The 19,483-nt window shown below is 37.5% G+C and overlaps 1 protein-coding gene and 1 long non-coding RNA gene across 9 annotated transcripts in view; one reads left to right on the forward strand and one right to left on the reverse strand.

The window, feature by feature from the left end:
* Positions 1-19,483, reverse strand: part of NEO1 (neogenin 1) — a 231,157-nt gene that overhangs the window by 126,882 nt on the left and 84,792 nt on the right. For all 8 annotated transcript variants that reach the window (XM_037047083.1, XM_037047089.1, XM_037047091.1 and 5 more), the window contains exon 5: positions 9,779-9,915. In XM_037047083.1, the coding sequence (XP_036902978.1) occupies positions 9,779-9,915 (137 nt within the window). The remainder of the gene's footprint in view (positions 1-9,778; positions 9,916-19,483) is intronic.
* On the forward strand, positions 898-12,925 carry LOC118987777 (uncharacterized). Its single transcript, XR_005066641.1, has 3 exons — positions 898-981; positions 9,036-9,041; positions 12,913-12,925. It is a non-coding gene; the product is annotated as an uncharacterized LOC118987777 (long non-coding RNA).

Consider the following 19,483-nt stretch of genomic DNA (forward strand, 5'->3'; position numbering starts at 1 on the left):
CAAAATTTTTTTGCACATGACTTTTCTGTAAACAAAAAAGAGAAGATCTCATGTGACACATATTAACAATACAGCTTGAATTACTGTAACTACCGCCACCCCGATTAAGCAGCAGGACATTAACACAGCAGAAGCCCCGCTGTGTAACATTCACTCACCCTCCCGGCTCTTGTCTAAAAGTAATTACTATTCTGATTCCTAAAGCCACAGATAAGTTTTGTCTATTTTTAAACTTTATAAAAATGTAATCATATAGTATGTTTTTGTGTGAGTACCTGGCTTCTTTCTTTCAATAGAGTTTGTGAGACTTATCCATGTTGTTGAACTTAGCAGTGGTGTGTCAATTTTCACTGCTGATAAAATGTCACCGCATGATTAGAACAGTATTCATCCATTCCACTGTTGATGGATGTTTGAATTGTTTCCAGTTTTAATTCACTGTGAATAAAGCTGATGAGGCCATTATTGTGCACGTTTCTGATACATACATTTATACATTTCTAATAAGTGTACTACTAGAAAAGCAACCACTGTATAACACGATATGATGTGTGCAGTTTTGGTGGCTTCTGCCAAAAGGTGTTCTGAAGTGGTTACAGCCCCGCATAGTTCTCAGAGCAGCACCTGAGAGCCCCCAGTGCTCCCCCATCCTAACCAGCCCTGAACCAATTACCCTCTTTAATTCTAGTCACTCTGGTAGAACACAGCGGTATAATATTGTGACTTTTATTTGCATTTTTCTGAAAACTAAAGATAACAATCACTGTTTTCAAGGGTTTAGTAGTCATCTGGTGGTCTGTGAGGTATGTGTTCAAGCCTTGCCCATTTTCTACTGGTTTGTCTTTGTTTACATTATAGATCAGCAGTAGTCCTTTATAGAGTAAACATTAGAAGCTGAAACTTTTTCTGAAAAGGACCAGACAGTAAATATTTTAGGTTTCGTGGGCCATCTGGTCTCTGTCACAATTACTCAACTCCTCTGTTATAGCATGAAAACAGCCACAATCAATACATAAATGAGTGAAATTGTGTGTCAATAAAACTTTATGGACAATAAAATCTGAATTCATAAAATTTTTAAATATCACTGAACATTATTATTTTGGTATTTTTCAACCATTTAAAACCATACGAACTATTTCTAGCTCACAGGCTGTACAAAAACAGGAAGTCAGGTAGATTTGGTCCACGAGCTGTACTTTGCTGACCTTGGTCTAAACAAAACGCAGTCAAGTTACACATATGTGACTCTTGTCAAGGGGTTATCATTGTTGTTGTCATTTACACAGAACTAACTTTTGCCTTTGCTGAAACTCTGTTTTGAATATTTGTTTTCTATTTTACTAGTTTTTGCTCTTGTTATTAATCCCTTTCTTTTATCTTCTTTGGGTTAAATTTTCTATTTTCTTTATTTTAGCTCTATGAGATGGCTATTTAAACCACCGATTTTTTAGCCTTTCTTCTCTTCTAATATAGGTACTTAAAGCTATAAATTTCCTCTAAGCATCCCATAAGTTTTGAAAGGTCATATCACTAGTAGTTCAAACTGTTTTCTAATTATCATCATCATTTCTCCTCTGATTCATGGGTTATTTCGAAGTAATCTCCAAATAAAGAGGTCTGTAAGTTAGCTTTTCATTAAAGTTACTTCTTTTGTAATTAGTTCCAATCTTAATTCCATGATGGTCAAATCTATAGAATTTCAATTCTCTAAAACTTGTTAAAATTTGTTCTATGGTCAGTATATGGGGTATTTTTAGTACTTTTCATAGGTACTTATAAAATATAGAATTTATTCATTTGTTTGGTGCAGTATCCTATAAGTCAATTAAGTCAAGTTTATTAATTGTGTGGTGCAGTTTCTTTTGTATTGTAACTGTGGTTTTATTTTGTTTGTATCTGATTTGGTCTACATATCCTATCTATCACTATGATTGTGGGTTTGTTTGATCTATTTCCATAGTTCTACCAGATTAAGGTTTTCGTATTTTGAGATTATGTTATGAGGTACATACATATTTACTTTCCTGGTAGAGTAATTCTCATTAACATGAAATGCTCTGCTTTATCTCATCTTGCCTTTTCCTGATAACTACACTAGGTTTTTTCCAGTCAGTTTTGGCATGGTTTCTCTTTTTCCATCCTTTTAATTTCCAAATTTTCTGAATCTTTATAGTTAAGGTATTGATTCCTTTTTCAATCTGACAATAACTGTCTTTAATCAGAGTAGTTTAGTACACTTGTAATTACTGATTTATTTGGGTTTAAATCTACCACCTCATTATTTGCATTCTATATTCTTTCCTTTCTTTTGAAGTATTTCTTACTTTTTTATTTTCTTCCTCTATTATCCTGTTAGTTATAGATTCTTCTATTATTCTTTCAAGACTTCCCAGAGACCACAGGAAGCAGCTCAGCCTTATATTACCCTCAAACATAGGATCGAACTCTTACCACTCACATTTCACATTAAGAACTTCAGAAGACTAACTCCATTAGCTTCCTCCTAACTTGTGCATTTGTAGTGTATTCTAATTATACCTTAAATTCAATATAGCATTATTTTATAGTCAATATTCATTTTGATTTACCCGAATTTTTAACCTTTCCCTTGCCCCTCATTTTCTCTTTGACAGTGAGCCTCCATGAAAATGCCCTGTACTTGACAGGATCAGGGCCATCGGTGTTGCACCTGACAATTTCTACACCTGAAGTTTTGTTTAACATGGCTTTTTCCTGCCCCAAGGTGCAAAATTATTCTCCTATGTTTTCTTCTAGCAACTTTACAGTTTTATGCTTCAGATTTCAGTCAGGAATGAACCAAACAGAGGTCAGCTGCATGGCCATTATTGCGCAGAATTCTTTTTTTTCTCTCCATTATAAGAAGCCACACTCCCCTATACCATTTACTGAACAATTAGCTCATTCCTCATTCCTTCCATTAGTCTGTGTCACAGTTCTTCTGACAACACAAGGCTTTCTTCTATTGTTTAAAAATCATTGTGAATTTTTAATATGTTTGACTATCTGGTAGAGGAAGAGCCCCCACTATTTTTATTTCCCACAGCTAACTCAGCTGTTCTTAGACCTTCTTCTTCCATGTACATTTTAGGGGAAATTTTTCAAGTTTCTAAAAGAATCTATTAAAATCTTGATTAATTTATGTCAAGTTTATACATTAGTTTGCAGGTAAATGACATTTATAATATTATATCAACCCAAGAGCATGTAATATCTGGCCATTTATTTAAATTATCTTCTATGTCCTCTACTAAAAATTTAATTGGCTAAGGTCCCACATATTCTTAGTAAGTTATATTTCTAGATATCTAATCTTTATATTTCTAGTTTAATATCTAATATTTCTAGATATTTCTAGTTTTTCTTATTGTGAATTTACTTATTTTTATACTATTTTCTATTGATTATCACTGGTGTAGAGAAATATTTCTGATTTTGATAAATTTATCCTGTATGGCAAACTGTTTTCTTTAAATTATATATTAGTTTGGTGATTTCAGGTAGGCTGTCAAATGATCTGTTAATAGAACAATTTTACCTCTTCTTCTAATTTCAAATAATTTTTTCTTTTTCTTTTCTTATAATACTGGTAGAACTATGTTAAACAGCAGAGATAATTGTGGTCAGCCTAAACTTTTCTGTCTCTTCATTCTACTACTTCCTAAGTGTGGTAAAATTTCTAACAATTGTTGACTTATCTGTTTCTCTCAGCTGTTGTTTAGTTTTGCTTGATATATTTTAGGCTACAGTGTTAGGAGCATATACACCCATGTCGACTATACATTGTGTGTTGTATCTTCTTGATCTGTAATTCCTTTTATCAGTAAATATGTTCCTTTTTCTACTTTTGCCTTTTAGACGGCTACTTCAACTTTCTTTTGTTTTGCCTAGTGCACCTTTTCCACCCTTTTATTTTTAATTTCTCTGTCTCAAACAACCTATTAGGAGTTTTTTTTTTTGTAATCCAATCTGGTTTATTTTTAATGAGTTTAACCCATTTATATTATTTGAATTATTGAATGATTTCATCTTATTCGTACTTTACTTTTACGGTATACAATATTTCCTTTTTTCCCACTTTGTGCTTTCAGTTGGATAAAGCTTTCTTCTGCTGTTTAAAAGTTATACGTATGTTCTATCTTGTTCTACAGTGATTGCCCTTAAGTTCTAAGCTCATATTTGCCATCTTAGTAATTATATCAATATATATACAGATACTAGTATCTCTAGCTTTCTGCTAACAACATATATACTCTTGTCTACCCCCACTATTTGGTTCTGTCAAAAATTTTAGTTCTGGGTTATCACTACTGATTTTCCTTTTCTTTGGTTCTCACCTTTTGTTTTAAACAATAATAATGAACTTTCCCAAGTTACTACTACTGCACAAAAAACAACCGCAAAAACTTTGTGGCATAAAATCACCACCATTTGGTTATGCTCATAGGTCCAGTAGGTCAGGAATTAGGACACCGCACAGCAGGGATAGCTTGTCTCTGCCTCACAATGTCTAAGAAGACTTGAATCTTTCAGGATGACTCAAAAAGATGAGAGCTGAAATCAATGGGAGACTTCTTCATTCCTATGTCTGATCCCTTGGTTAGATGACCTGAAAGCTGGATTCAGCTGGAGCTATCTACCAGAGGACCTTACAATGCAGCCTTTCCTTGTGGCTTGGGCTCTGCACAGCATGCAGCTGAGAGGGAGATCCCAAGAGGAAGTGTCTGTCTGGAGAGCAGTAATTCCAAGATGACCAGGAGGAATCTGCATGGCTTTTTGAAAGCCTAAGAAGTCACATGGCACCACTATTCAAGTAGGTCCAAGCCCACTCAGGTTCGAAGGCAAGGGATATAAACCTCACCACTCATTAGTAGACTGTCAAAGATTTGGGGGCTTTGTTTTTAAAACTTCCAAATCTCTTATAGCATTTCCTGAATACAAGCATGTCTCTTCTTACTTATCAACTCCAAAAGGGTTTTCAGTGTGTACCTTCTGTGTAGGAAACCTTCTGAGGCCTTATATGATGAGAATTTTTATTATGCCTCACAATTGGTTAAGTATAAATTCTATGTGGTTTCAATAATTTTTCCCCTTTAACATGTATAAAAACATCACTCCACTGTCCTCTTAAAGTCAGATTTCTAAAAATAAGCACTAGGTGCGATCTAATTTTTATTCCTTTGTAAGTGGTCTGCTCTTTGCCACTGGAAGCTTTTAGAATTTTTTTGTCTTTGCTCTTATGTTACTATACATGGGTCCAGTGGTGGGTTTCCCTTTCCCATACTGAACAGTCTTCGAGCCCTTTCAGTGTCAGGTCTTCCGATAGTTTTCATTTTGAGATATTTATCTTTATTATTTCTTCAAACATTTCCTCCTCCCGTTTTTATTCTCTCCTCTTGGATTCCTATTTATATGGACAGAAGCCCTTCTGCATCTAACTTTCATACCTCTTGCTTTTAATCTATGTGCTCTCTCTTCATCATTTAATGCTGCATTCTCAAGAGTGCTTCGCAATGTCATCTTCCAACTCACGAAGTTGCTCATCACGTATACCTTCCACTATCATGCAGGCTAATGTATTTACTTTTACTACAGTTTTCATACTTAATATTTCTACTTGGTTCTATGTTTTTTTTTGTTCTTGTGTTTTATTGCTCATATCTTTCTTATCCCAAATATATTTATCATGCTTATTTTAACTTTGATCAATCTTTTCCAATAATGCTCCATCAGACAGTATATGTTAACTTAGTTGTCTTTCTTTGAAAGAAATTGTACTAGTCAGGTGACTAGCTTGGCTGTAAACTAATGTTCTTCTGGAATACCAGCCACTGTGGTAATATGTATGATCACCAGGTCCTACTTGTATCCAATCTGGTGAATTTAAGAAGAGGAGATGAGGCCCAAAGTAAAGAGCTCCAGGAATCTCAGAACCTCTGTCATGAATTCCAATTGCAACTCTTAGGGAGGAGCAGCACTGGGCACAGAAGTCTTCCAGGAGTTTGGAGGGAATGGGAAGAAGACATAGGAAGGTGACCCCCTAGGCACAGTTAGGGGATACTTACCTTAATACCATCAGAACCCCAGCAGACCTTTGAAATGGACATGCTGGCCAGGGCCACTGCTGTTCACTTCTGTGGTGAAAGGGCAGGAAACGACAGTCTGAAGGCAACATCAGCAGCCAATAACAACAGAATAGCCTTCTTCCCATCTATTTTGTCACTGCTACCTCTGGTAGCCCTTGGTCCCAGGCTGCAGCCACCACACCTCACTCACTCCCAAACACAGAGAGGTTCAAACAGCCTCGGTCTCTCTGCATTTCCCTCTCACTCCTCTGGTTTCCTCAGAGCTGGCTGGAGGTGAGGGGATCAATAACAAACTAGCTTGACAGGAAGTGGAAACCAGCCTGGAAAATATTTTCTTCATCAAAGGTGTACACGTTTTTCTCTATTTTGACCACTCCTAATTCAGTTCAGAAATCTGAGGCAAGCAGATGAATTAAAAGTTAATATCTAATACAATATCTTACCACCAAAGAGTTACGCCAGGGCATTCAGCTTAGAGAGTAATGATAAGTATTTCCTAATTCTATCATGGATACTCTCAACATCTCTAGCTTTGTACCTTTGAAAACACACTTTATTTTTTCTAGCTTTTTATCAATCTTGGACTTAATAAAGTACTCTGCATAAACTTTTGGGAGAAATTTTTAAAAATCCTCTGTAGTTTTCTTGTTCACTACAACTTTTGATCCTTAAGTGTCTTTAAGCACCACAATTCTCGTTTTCCACTAAGGATAAAAGACCATGACAGATACTTTCAAAACACACATGTACAACGTTTAGCCTCGAGCAGATCTAAAACTACATTAGAGATAGAAGTTAGCAAATAGAATGCTGTTTCAACAGTACGCGAGAAGTGGAAGAGCCTGACTTAAGGCCTTAGATATTCTGCCCAAATGAGGTCAGGGAGGAAGAGAGAGTGAATGGACTTTGGTTGCTCCTATAGCAAAGCTATCAAAAAAAACTAATTCGACCACAAATTTCACTAAGAAATACAATATCTAGAACAAGGAAGTAATGTTTTTGCTCTGTTCTGTAGTGGTAAGATGATATCAATTATTTTCAGTTCTGAGTACCATACTGCACACTCCAGAGGTCAAAGTCTTTTTTTAAAAATATGCTCATCCAAGGACATTTTTCCATTGCTTTTTGGAGAAAGAGAGGAAAGACAGAGAGAAACACAGATGAGAGAAGCATCGACTGTTGGCCTCCCACTTGAGCCTGGACTGGGGATCATATGTGGGACTGGAGAACGAACCTGCAATCTTTTGGTTACAGGACGACACTCCAACCAACGGAGCCACACTGTCCAGGGCTAGAGGTCCACATCTTTTAAATTTTTGCCAATATAATGATTGGGGGAAATGGTATCTATTAAATTTGTGTTTTTCTGACTACTAGCAAGGTTGACTAGCAACTTATGAAGAAATGCCAATAACTAATAGACTCCTGTGAAGTGCTTGTTTGTATTCTTTATCAATTTTTCTTAGATTATTTTTTCAAATCTGTTTCTGAAAGGACTCTGAATTTTATTTAATTAATTTATTTAATGTTCATCCTCACCTGAGGACATGCTTACTGATAGTATAGAAAGGGGAAGGGAAGGAGAAAGAGAGGGAGAGAAATACCAATGTGAGAAACACTGATCTGTTGATCCTTGCATGTGTCTTAACAGGGGACCAAACCTGCAACCTAGGCATGTGCCCTGACAAGGAATTGAACCTGCAACATTCTGGTTTATGGGACAATGATCCAACCAACTGAGCCACACTAACCATGGCAAAACTCTGCATTTTAAAGATCCTGTCCCTCTCTCAGCCCTGTGTTACAAATATTTTCTCCCAGTCTAACATCTGCATTTAGCTTTTACTTAAAAGATTGTTTCTATATATATATATATTTTAAATATTTTATTTATTTATTTTCAGAAAGAGGGGAAGGGAAGGAGAGAGGGAGAGCAATATCAATGTATGGTTGCCTCTCATGTGTCCCCTGCTGGGAACTGGTCTGCAACCCAGGCATGTGCCCTAACTGGGAATCGAACCGTGATCCTTTGCTTCACAGGCCTGTGCTCAATCCACTGAGCTACACCAGCCAGGGCCTATATATTTTTTTAATGTGTACTTTGTCAAAATTCTTGTTTTTGCTTGACGTGCTATTTTGTTTTTCCTAAGATAGTCTCTCATCAGAGACAATAAATACTCTTTTACTATTTTATTCTTCACTTTTTCACACGTAGACCTTTGGTTTAAAGTAGAGATCTAACTTTATTTTCTTCTACTTGAAAATCTATTGTACCAATACCCTTTGGTAAATAAGACACTTTCCCCCTATGAACTAAATTATCATTTTGATACTATTTGTGATTTCCATAATTAGTGTAACAGCTGTATTTTATTCTTTTCTACTGTCTATTTATGGGCCAGTACTATGCTGTTTTCATTATGGAAGGCTTGTTGTAATTGCTAATATCTCACTCTTATTCCTTTTTCAGTTTTCTAGAATGTGTCTGCTTAGGGAAGGGGTGGGGAAGAGAGAAAGACAGAATGGTTGGTTGCCTCCTGCATGTACCCTGACCAGGGACCAAACACACATCCCAGCTAGATGCCATGACTGAGACTTGAACCGCAGCCTTTCTGAGTACAGGATAATGCTCCAACCAACTGAGCCACCTGGCCAGGGTTGCTCCCCAATCCTTAGGCACAACACATCTGAGTCCTCTGGTAACCATTAGAGTAAGAATGTGTCTACTCTACCTCCCATTCTAAAACCCATAAAACATACCAAGAGAAACACTTTCGTATAAAATATGAAACAACCCCAAATCATAGATCAGGAAGTAGTCTATCACAACAATTCGGGACAAGTTGAGGATAAGTATCATCAGTCGATAAATACCTCTACATACCCAAGCACTGTTGGATTTCCCTGAAAGTAATGGAGGTCTTAAAGATTTTTGTTTAAAACAAAGATAAAAGAGGACCAACCATAGGAGAGAGGGTGTATCTGCACACAGAGGAAGGGCAAGGGAAATGGGATAAGGAGTTCACATGTGTTCGCCTCGTTCATTTTCCACGGCTCCTAAAGCAGAGAGCCCATGAGGGGAGACGCTGGGATGCTCAGCACTGGCTAAACAGAGAGAAATCAATCATCAAACAGATGACCACGTGCACTGAGAGCCACACTGCACTCCCTCGTCCCGGGTGAGCCGGGTGAGCTATCCACTTGAAAGGAGGGAATACCAACGCTTAAGAAATTCATGGTTCTGGGTCAGAAAACAGAGAAGTTGTTGTGAGAAAACGCTGTGAGACGAGAACAGTGCACTGAATTTCACGGATGCCCACACGACCACTACACATGATAACGGTAACTTCAAGCTCTTACCATATTCTGGTCATTACTCTGGGAGTTTTACAAATATTAACTTTTAATCCTCAGAACAACCCCCAAAAGGTTAAGTACTCTTAATATCTCCACTTAACAGATGAGAAAAATGAAGCTCAGAGAAGTAAGGTAAATTTCCTATAGTTATACAGCTAATGAATATGAGACCTAGAATGTGAACCCATGCAGTCTGGTTTAAAGCTCAGGTTTTTAATTATTATGCTGTATTGCTTCTTCCATGTTAATGTTAAAAAACTGGCAAACCCATAAAGTACACAGAATTTTTATTTAAACGGGAAATACTGACGTACCTTGTACTGTAAGCTCTGCTTGAGCTTCAAGTGTCTCATTTCCATTATCAGCTATGCAAGAGTAAGTCCCAGCATCATCCTCCGTGACATCGCTGATCTCCAGACAACCACCTGCCAGCAATACCAATCTTTCAGAGCTGCATATAAAAATATTGATACATTTCAGAACTAGGGAAATAATACCTGAGAAACTCTCCACATAAAACAGAAAACACCTAAGCAGAACTATTATTTTATATGGCTTTAGATGGACAAAGCCTACATAAAATGATCAGAATTTAGTCCAATTTGCTTTCCTCATATTTTCATGTACAAATATCACAAATACAAATCAAAATGTTACAAGGAATTATCTCTGGCATTTCCAATTATTCCCAAAGGGGTATCACTTTTGTGACCAATTCCACTCACCACAGCCCATCTCTGTGTCCCTGCTGTGCCCAGTGTGTGTGTGTGTGTGTGTGTGTGTGTGTGTGTGCGTGTGTATATATATATATTGCAAATCATGTGATTTTGAAGTCTGGAATCAGTCTGAGAGTCACTCCAGCACAGCTATGTCACAATGAGATGACTCATAGAAAGGGCAAAATATCAGATCAAAAACAGCAAGCTGGGGGTGACAGTGCCTGCTGAAAGTGTCCTATGGTGAAAGTAAAACAACCTTGTAACACTGAGGAAGACATTGCAAATCAATACTATGAGCAAATTTTTATCAAGTCAACCAGTTTAGTTCATTCAAAGAGTTTGGAGAGTTTCCATTTTAATTTTGAGGTTCTACACCTCAACTGGTTTTCACACGGGCAGATTTTTCTCTCAGATGTTAATACTGTTACATTTTCTGTCTGTATCTATGCTCAACAGAAATATTCTGATCATTTGGCTTTTTATATAGAATTCCTGATAGGAAAAAATAAGAGGAAATGACTATTTAGTCTGGGCCACATTTAGAACTCTCGTCCTAAGTCAAGTGCTATTCTGGCTTCAATTTCGGCACACTGTGAGCTTGGGTAGTATTCCCGAATCTGATAAACAAGATTAAGTTCTGGACCAAAGAAAGAGAAAAACCAGAGTCGGGTTTGGTAAGTTCTCTAAGAAATACCCTGCAAGGTCATTGCTAAACCTTATTAAGCAGCCTTCCTATTCAAAGTATCTCAATTACGCCCTCAAATCCCAACTTTATGTGATAGAGCAGAGAAGCAAGACAGTTTATAATGGAATAGAGCAAGAATGACTGGGGTAAAATAGGTAAGACCAAATAAGATAAAATGACAACATTAAATATTATGATTCACCCTCGGACAAAATCACTACCAAGCTTCAGAAGCAGAAGGCCATGATCGCACGTGGGAAACTGGCAGTATGTGCACACGACACCCAGCTGAGGGGAACCTCATCTGAAACATAAGCTGGTATAGTACTTCTGAAATCAAGATACAGGACTGATACCTAATAATCACACCAAAAATATTGCTACTACTTGTTATGTCTCCTATTTGCCACAACCGAGCACCAGAAGAGCAGAAGTCAATCTCTCTAAATGGAGTTGATTTTACTAAATGAAAGCTGAGAGGAAGAATATCTTCAACTTGCTCATAAAACTGTAGGATGGCTTACTGTAAAATGGCAGTCAAGCCTTTACAAGTCCAAATTTCAAAGACGCAGGCCAAAGAAACAGTATGTGAAAAAGCATGTACAGTCAGCTGAGCACGGCTGAACAGAAGGAGCACGGCTGTGTGGGTGTGTCCCCGAGGAGCTAGGGTCAGTCTAGGGAAGCTTGGTATGCTAAGGAGACCTGTCTTTTTGACAAAGGTGGAAGGCTTTTAAGCAGATGAGTAACATGATCAGATTCAGTGAAGAAAGCAGTGGGAAAAAGACGAGAAGCAGGAAGTTTGGTTGTAAAGTTACTATAATGGTCCAGAATTAGAAAGAAAGAGATGAACTATGGCAGTAACGACAGGGAACCAGAAGGCAAAAAGCACTGGCCACTCTTTTAAAAGGTTGGGTGATGAATGTAAGGAGAGGGATTTATTAATTCGGTGAGCACATTTATGGACGTGCCTGTATGTGTCAGATAGCGCAGCAAGGGATGCGGCAGTGAACGACCACGCGATCGGTGCTGTCGCACAACTCGGTGGGAAAGACAGACATGAAAGTCGGTAATTCACAAAGTAGAGTATCAAAAGAACCTGCCAGGAAATTAGAATAGAGTTTTTCCTGACCAAAGTAGCTGAGATCTAACAAATAAGGAGGAACTCACATAATCAGGGGAGAAAAATATTTCAGAAAGAAGACTATCTCATGCAAAGGAACTGGGGCAGGAAAAGTCAAACTGCATTTGGGGATCTGAAAACAACTAGTGTGCCAGGTGTGAGAGAGGAAAATGAGGATGGAGCAGTCCACACAGGCTTTGAAAGCCATTTGAAGAATTTTGAGTCCTTAACCTAAAAACAGCGGAAATCCATCATACATTTTAAAAAATGGCTGGGGGTTGCTGGTGATACAGTGAGGTGTGAGCACTGACAAGACTGGCCTGGCAGGACTGCGAAGGTGCATCTGGAACGTGGTCAGAGTGTATGTGGGAGGAAAAGTGAGAAGGCAACTGCAGTAACTGCGGGGACACTTGGCAGTAGCTTGGAAGGAGGTAAAATGACAGATCTTGTAGACAGATGGACTAAATAGAGAGGTTGAGGAGGAAATATGTATCAGAGAAGACTCAAGGGTGGTAATAAGTGTGAAGGGAGAAGCAAAAGGAAAACTGCTTGTTAATTTTAGGGGTTTTGTGTCACTGAGTGGGAGAAAAGCATGCCTTAGAGGCAAAAAAGAAGGAGCCACTGGAGAGGGAAAATTTGGGGGAAAAAAATCATAGCCCTGGCTGGTATGGCTCAGGGGATTGAGCAGTGGACTGTGAATCAAAGGGTCGTGGGTTTGATTCCCAGTCAGGGCACATGCCTGGGTTGCAGGCCAGGTCTCCAGTGTGGGGTGCGTGAGAGGTAGTCACACATTAATGTTTCTCCCCCTCTCTTTCTCCTTCCCTTCCCCATTCTCTAAAAATAAATGAAATCTTGAAAAAAATAAAATTAAAAAAAGAAGAAATCATAAAAGTGCTGGACAGGATGAATACTAGGAAGACCTAGAGCACAAAAGGACTTCTTAGACACTATAAAATGGCAGGATATAGAGAGTATGAGATGTGTCTGGAAAGCATCCAGCCATGTAATATGAAAAATAGAGACATTTATTGAAGAAGATGTAAGACACAAGAAACGCTGTGCATAGGACAGTGACTCCCCAGTCCCCTTCCAAGTTACAGCCTTTGTGAGGAAATCTGGTTCACTGGTAGCAGTTTGAATCAAATCATTAGCAACTGCAGCACAATGTTCCTTCTGCTCTGATAGCAGAAGCCATGGAACAAATTTTGCCACAACACGTTTCAGGCCAACATCCTGCATCAAAATCTCGAACACAATAGTGTTTGGAATCCCCACATCAGCTTCTAGTTTTCGCAATGTCAGTCAGCAACCTTTGTTGATTGCAGCCTGTGCACGTTCAACAGTCTCAGGTGTTCTGCTTGTTGTAGGCCTTCCAGAGCGTGGATCACTTTCAACACATTCTTGACCATCTTTGTAGGGTCTCCGAGAACCTTCTGAATCATCTGAATGGTTTCCGTGGAGGAATGTTCAAGCTTAATGCAAAATCTGATGTGGATTCGTTGCTCCACTCCCTCACTCATTTTGAATGTGACAGCCACACAGGACACATCCTCACGCAATGGCATCTACTGCCCCCACTGACTAGTACAATGAAGTCATTATTGTTCACACATGCCCATTCCAGTCCATTCTCCTTGGCTGCCAGGTTACACTGATGTTGTACAAACCATTCTTGTTATATTAACAGTGGTTGGACTTCTTCCACACAGATGTTGTTCTCATATATTCTCTAGTACAAATTTACTGTCATTTTTTCTCTAAACTTTTTATTTTGAGGTAATTATGGATTCATATGCAGTTCTAAGAAATAATACAGAGAGATACCATGTGCCCTTTACCCAGTTTCCTCCAGTGGTAACATCTTATAAATCTGTAGCTCAGTATGTCAACCAGGACACTGACATTTCCATCACCACTACCTTGTACTGCACTTTTATATCCTTACCCACTTCCCTTCCACTCCCACCTCCTAATTAACCCCTGGCAGCCACTAATCTGTCCATTTCAGCAATTTTCAGTCATTTCAAAAAGAATGTTATAGAATCACACAATATGTAACCTTTGAAGACTGGCTTTTTTTTTACCAAGCGTAATTCTATGAAGATTCACCCAAGTTCCTACACAGATCAATAGTTCATTCCTTTTATTGCTTAGCAGTAATTTTACAGTATGGAGATACCACAGTTTGTTTAACCATTCACTCAATGTAGGACATTGGGGTGGTTTCCAATTTGGTGCTCTTATGAAGAAAATTATTATAAATATACGTGGCCAGGTTTCTGTGTGAATGTAAGTTCATTTCTATGGCATAAAAGCCGAAGAGTAAGAGTGTAAATGTTAGGTCATATGGTAGTTGCACACAGTCTGTTTCAAGAAACTGCCCAGCAGGTTTTTGGAGTGGCTGTACCACTTCACATTCGCATCAGCATTGTCAGAGTGATCCGGCTCCTCCGAAGCCTTGACATCATTTGGTGTTACCTTTCTTTAATTATTATTATTTTATTATTATTTTATTTATTCTTAGAGAGGGGGAAAGGAGGGAGAGAGGGAGAGAAACATCAATGTGCGGTTGCCTCTTGCATGCCCCCTCCTGGGGACCTGACCGAGGCATGTGGCCTGACTGGGAATCAAACTGGAGACCCCTTGGTTTGCAGGCTGGCACTCAGTCCACTGAGCCATACCAGACAGGACAGGTGTTACCATTTAAAAAAAATTTTTAGTGATACTGATATACATGTAGTGCTATCTCACTGTGGATTTAATATGCATTTCTCTAATGGTTAATAAAAGTTAAGCAACTCTTCTTGTGCTTATTTGCTATCTATATACCTTTGTTGGTGAAACATCTATTCATGCCTTTGTCCATGGTGTAACTGGATTATATGCTTTTTAATGTTAAATTTTGAGATATCCCTTACACATTTTTTTATTTTTAGAGTACACTAACATTTTAATAATCATGAATAGTATAATTATACATGACATTTACATTTTTGCTTTTTCTTTCTTTTTTGTTTTTTTTCCCATTTTTTCTTTTTCTACTTGTAGTATTATGAAGGTCCCATTTTCCCCACTTTGCCCGCTTCCAGCCACCCTGCCTCCCACTTCCATAGTCAATCCTCACACCACTGTCCATGTGTCCTTCAGTGTATTCTGTGACTAATCCCTCACCTTCTTCCAATCAGTCCCACCTACCCTGTTGCCTCATACTGTTGTTAGTCTATTCCCTGATTCCATGCCTCTGGTTCTGTCTTGCTCATTAGTTTGTTCACTACATTCCTCTTATAAGTGAGATCAAATGATATCTATCTTTCACCTATTATGCTAAGTGAAATATTTAGCATACTGATACTTATGCTAAGTATTTCACTTAGCGTAATAGTCTCCAGTTCCAACCATGCTGCTGCAAAAGGCAGAGATTCCTTCTTTTTTTCTGCTGCACAGTATTCCAGTAAAACTGTAAATGTACCAGTTTTTTGATCCACTCATCTACTGACGGGCACTTGGACTGTTTCCAAATCTTGGTGATTTTAAATAGCACTGCTATGAATATTGGGGTGCATAAATTTTTTTGAATTGGTATTTCATGATTCTGAGGGTATATTCCCAGCAGTGGAATCACTAGATCATAAGGCAGTTTAATTTTTTTTTTGAGGAAACCCATACTGCATTCCCACCAACAGTGCACTGAAGTTCCCTATTCTCCGTATCTCCTCCAACACTTGTTGTTTGTTGATTTACTAATGATAGTTATTTTGGCAGGTGTGAGGTGGTATCTCATTGTGGTTTTAATTTGCATCTCTCTGATAGCTAGTAGTGTTGAACATCTTTTCATGTTTTAGTCCTTTGTTGGAGATGAGTTTGAAAATATTTTCTCTCACTCTGTCGCTTATCTTTTCATCCCTATAACTGTGTCTTCCACAGAGAGAAGTTTTTAATTTTGATGAAATCCAATTTTCAATTCTCCCTTTTATGGATTGTGTCTTAGTGTCAAATCTAAGAACTTAACATAGCCCTAGATCCTGATTTTCTATGTTTCTTTCCTAAAACTTCATTTTCCTTTAGTTCCATAATCCATTTGGAGTTAATTTTTTACATAGATATGAGACTTAAGGTTGAGGTTTGTTTTTTTTGACTATGGACGGGTGTGGTGTCCAACTGCTCCAGTACTATTTGTTTAAAAGGCAATCCTCCCTCCATCAAATTGCTTTTGCATCTGTCAAAATTTAGTTGTGCCTTTTTATGTGGGTCTACATCTGGATTAACTGTTTTGTCCCACTGATAATGTGTGTCTCTCCATTAATACTGCAGTCTTAATTACTGTAGCTATACAGTAAGTCTTAAAATCAGGTAGACTGAGTCTTCCCACCTAAAAAATCATTTTAACTATTGCAGTTCCTTTACTTTTCCATATAAATGTTAGAATAATCTTGCCTACATATACATAAAATCTTGTCGGGATTTTAACAGGAATTGGGCTAATCTGTAGATCAGCTGGAAGAGAACTGACACCTTAATTATCCTGAGTTTTACAATCCAGATGTTTGGATGGTAAATGGACATAATATGTCTCTCCACTTATTTAGATCTTCATGATTTCTTTCATTAGCATTTTTAGCTTTCAGCATACAAACTTAACAGGTTTTGTTAGATTTAAACCAAATATTTCAATTTTTTTGTGACTGAATGTAATTTCAGGGTTCACATATTCATTGCTAACATATAAAAACACAACTGACTTTCATCTCCCAAACTTGATGAACATAAGTCTTAGTTCTAGGAGTTTTTTATGAATTACTTAGGATTTTCTATTTAGACAAACACACCATCTGCAAATAGGAAATGTTTTATTTCATCCTTTCTCATCTATATGCCTTTATTTTTGCTTGCCTTATTGAACCAACTAGAACTTTTGCCCTATGACAGTGAAGTGCTTTAACTGATTCCTCATCTCAAAGGGAAAGTACTGTCTTCTCACCACTAAGCATAATATTAGCTGTAGATTTTTTTTAGATATTCTTAATTATTTTTCTGAGAGTTGTTTAAAATAATGAGTGCTGAATTTTGTCAAATGCTTTTTCTCCACTAATAAATTTTGGTCCTGTAGGTTTTTTCCTTCAGTTTATTAAAATGGTGGATCACATTAATTTTGGAACACTAAGGCAGCCTTGCAGCCCTGGAATAAACCTCACTTGTATGACTTTTTACATATTGCTGAATTCTATTTGCTATATTGTAAGATTGTTTGTGTCTCTATTTATATATTGGGTTGGCCAAAGACTTTGCTTTTTTTCCTGTAAGATGGCTCTAGTAGCATTTAGTTGTCTTAAACTTCATTTAAAACAACTTTTTAGATTGTATTGTAGCAGCTGTCATATCAGTGTGTTTAAAAAAACTTACTGACTTCTGGTCAAGACAGAGGCATAGGGAAACACAGCTCACTTCTTTATACAACCACAGCAAAAATTACAGCTAGTCTACAAAACAAGTATCACCCAAAACATCAGAAAATCAAGTGTCTGGAAGTCAAACAACCAAGGAATTAATGAAGCCACATTCAAACAGATGGGTAGGAGGGGCAGAGACCTGCGGAGGCACTCAGAGAGGCACAGAGATAGGGAAGGGGCAGTCCCACACCCCTGTGTAGTGGGTAAAAATCTGGAGGGACACCTTGTGAGCACAAGATCCCATCCGCACACCAGACCACTCTGCCCAGGGTTCTACAATAGTTCATCCCACTAAGACAGGGAGTCAGAGCAGCTCTACCTAATACACAGAAGCAAACACAGGGAGGCTGCCAAAATGAGGAGACAAAAAAACATGGCCCAAATGAAATAACAGATCAAAACTCCAGAAAAAGAACTAAACAAAATGGAGATAAGCAATCTATCAGATGCCGAGTTTGAAACACTGGTTATTAGGACACTCAAGGACCACACTGGATACTACAATAGCATAAAATATCAGAAATGAAAGTTAAATTAAGAGAAATAAAGAAAAATGTACATGGAAACAACAGTGGAGTGGATGAGGCCAAGAATCAGATCAATGATTTAGAACATAAGGAAGAAAAAAACATTCAATCAGAACAGGAAGAAGGAAAAGGAATTACAAAAAAATGAGGACAGACTAAACATCTGTCCTGGGACATCTTCAAACATACCAACATCTGAATCATACGGGTGCTACAAGGAGAAGAGGAAAAGCAAGAAACTGAAAACTTACTTGAAAAAATAATGAAAGAAAACTGCCCTAATTTGAAAAAAGAAATACAGATCCAAGTCCAGGGAGCACACAGAGAGTTCCAAATAAGATGGACCCAAAGAGGACCACACCAAGACACATCACAATTAAAATGCTAAAGGTTAAACATACAGAGAATCTTAAAAGCAACAAGAGAAAAGGAGACAGTTACCTACAAAGGAGTTCCCACAGGACTATCAGCTGATTTCTCAAAAGAAACTTTGCAGGCAAAAAGGGACTGACAAGAAGTATTCAAAGTGATGAAAATAAGGACCGACAACCCAGACTACTCTATCTGGCAAAGCTGTAATTTAGAATTGAAGGGCTTCCAAGGCAAGAAAAAACTAAAGGAGTTCATCATCACCAAGCCATTATTATATAAAATGTTAAAGGAACTTATTTAAGAAAAAGAAGATCAAAACTATGAATGTTAAAATGGCAAAAAATTCACAATTATCAATTGAATCTAAAAACAAACTAAGCATACAAGCAGAACAGAAATAGAATAGATATGGAGACCATTAGAGGGTTATAGTTGGGAGGGGAAGAGGAGTAGGGAAAAAAGGGTGCAGTGGTTAAGCAGCATAAATTAGTAGATACAAAAGAGGCAGATGTTAAGAACAGTATAGGAAATAGAGTAGCAAAAGAATTTATATATATGACCCACGGACATGAGCTAAGTGGAGGGATTGCCAAAGGGAATGGGGCGTAACAGGTGGAGGGGGGCAAAGAAGGAATAATTGGAACAACTCTAATAGTATAATCAATAAAATATATTTTAAAAATAACAAAATAAAAATAAAGAACATCAAAACTGGTGAATTTCTATGTATCCAATTTAATATTGAAGATGAAAAAAATACACAACATTTTTGGCATATTATGCTTTATTATTTCAAAGAAAGGTATAAACACAATGAACACCAAAAAAAGATTTGTGCAGTGTACGGAAAAGGTGTTGTGACTAATCGAACATGTCAAAAGTGGTTTGCAAAGTTTCATGCTGGAGATTTCTCATTTGACGATGCTCCATGGTAGGATGGACCAGTTAAAATTAACAGCAATCAAATGCAGAAATTAACTGAGAACACTTAAATGTTATACCACATGGGAGACAGCAGAAAGAAAATATCTAAATCAATAAAGTTACTGGTGAAAATGAAAAATGGGTCTTTTATTTAAGAAAAAATATATACAGACTTTGGGGCCAACCCAATATATTTATCTGTAGTTTTCCTTTTATGTACTATCT

This window comes from Sturnira hondurensis, unplaced genomic scaffold, assembly GCF_014824575.4.
Source record: "Sturnira hondurensis isolate 20B ecotype Veracruz unplaced genomic scaffold, ASM1482457v3 Scaffold0005329, whole genome shotgun sequence".
NCBI lineage: Eukaryota > Metazoa > Chordata > Mammalia > Chiroptera > Phyllostomidae > Sturnira > Sturnira hondurensis.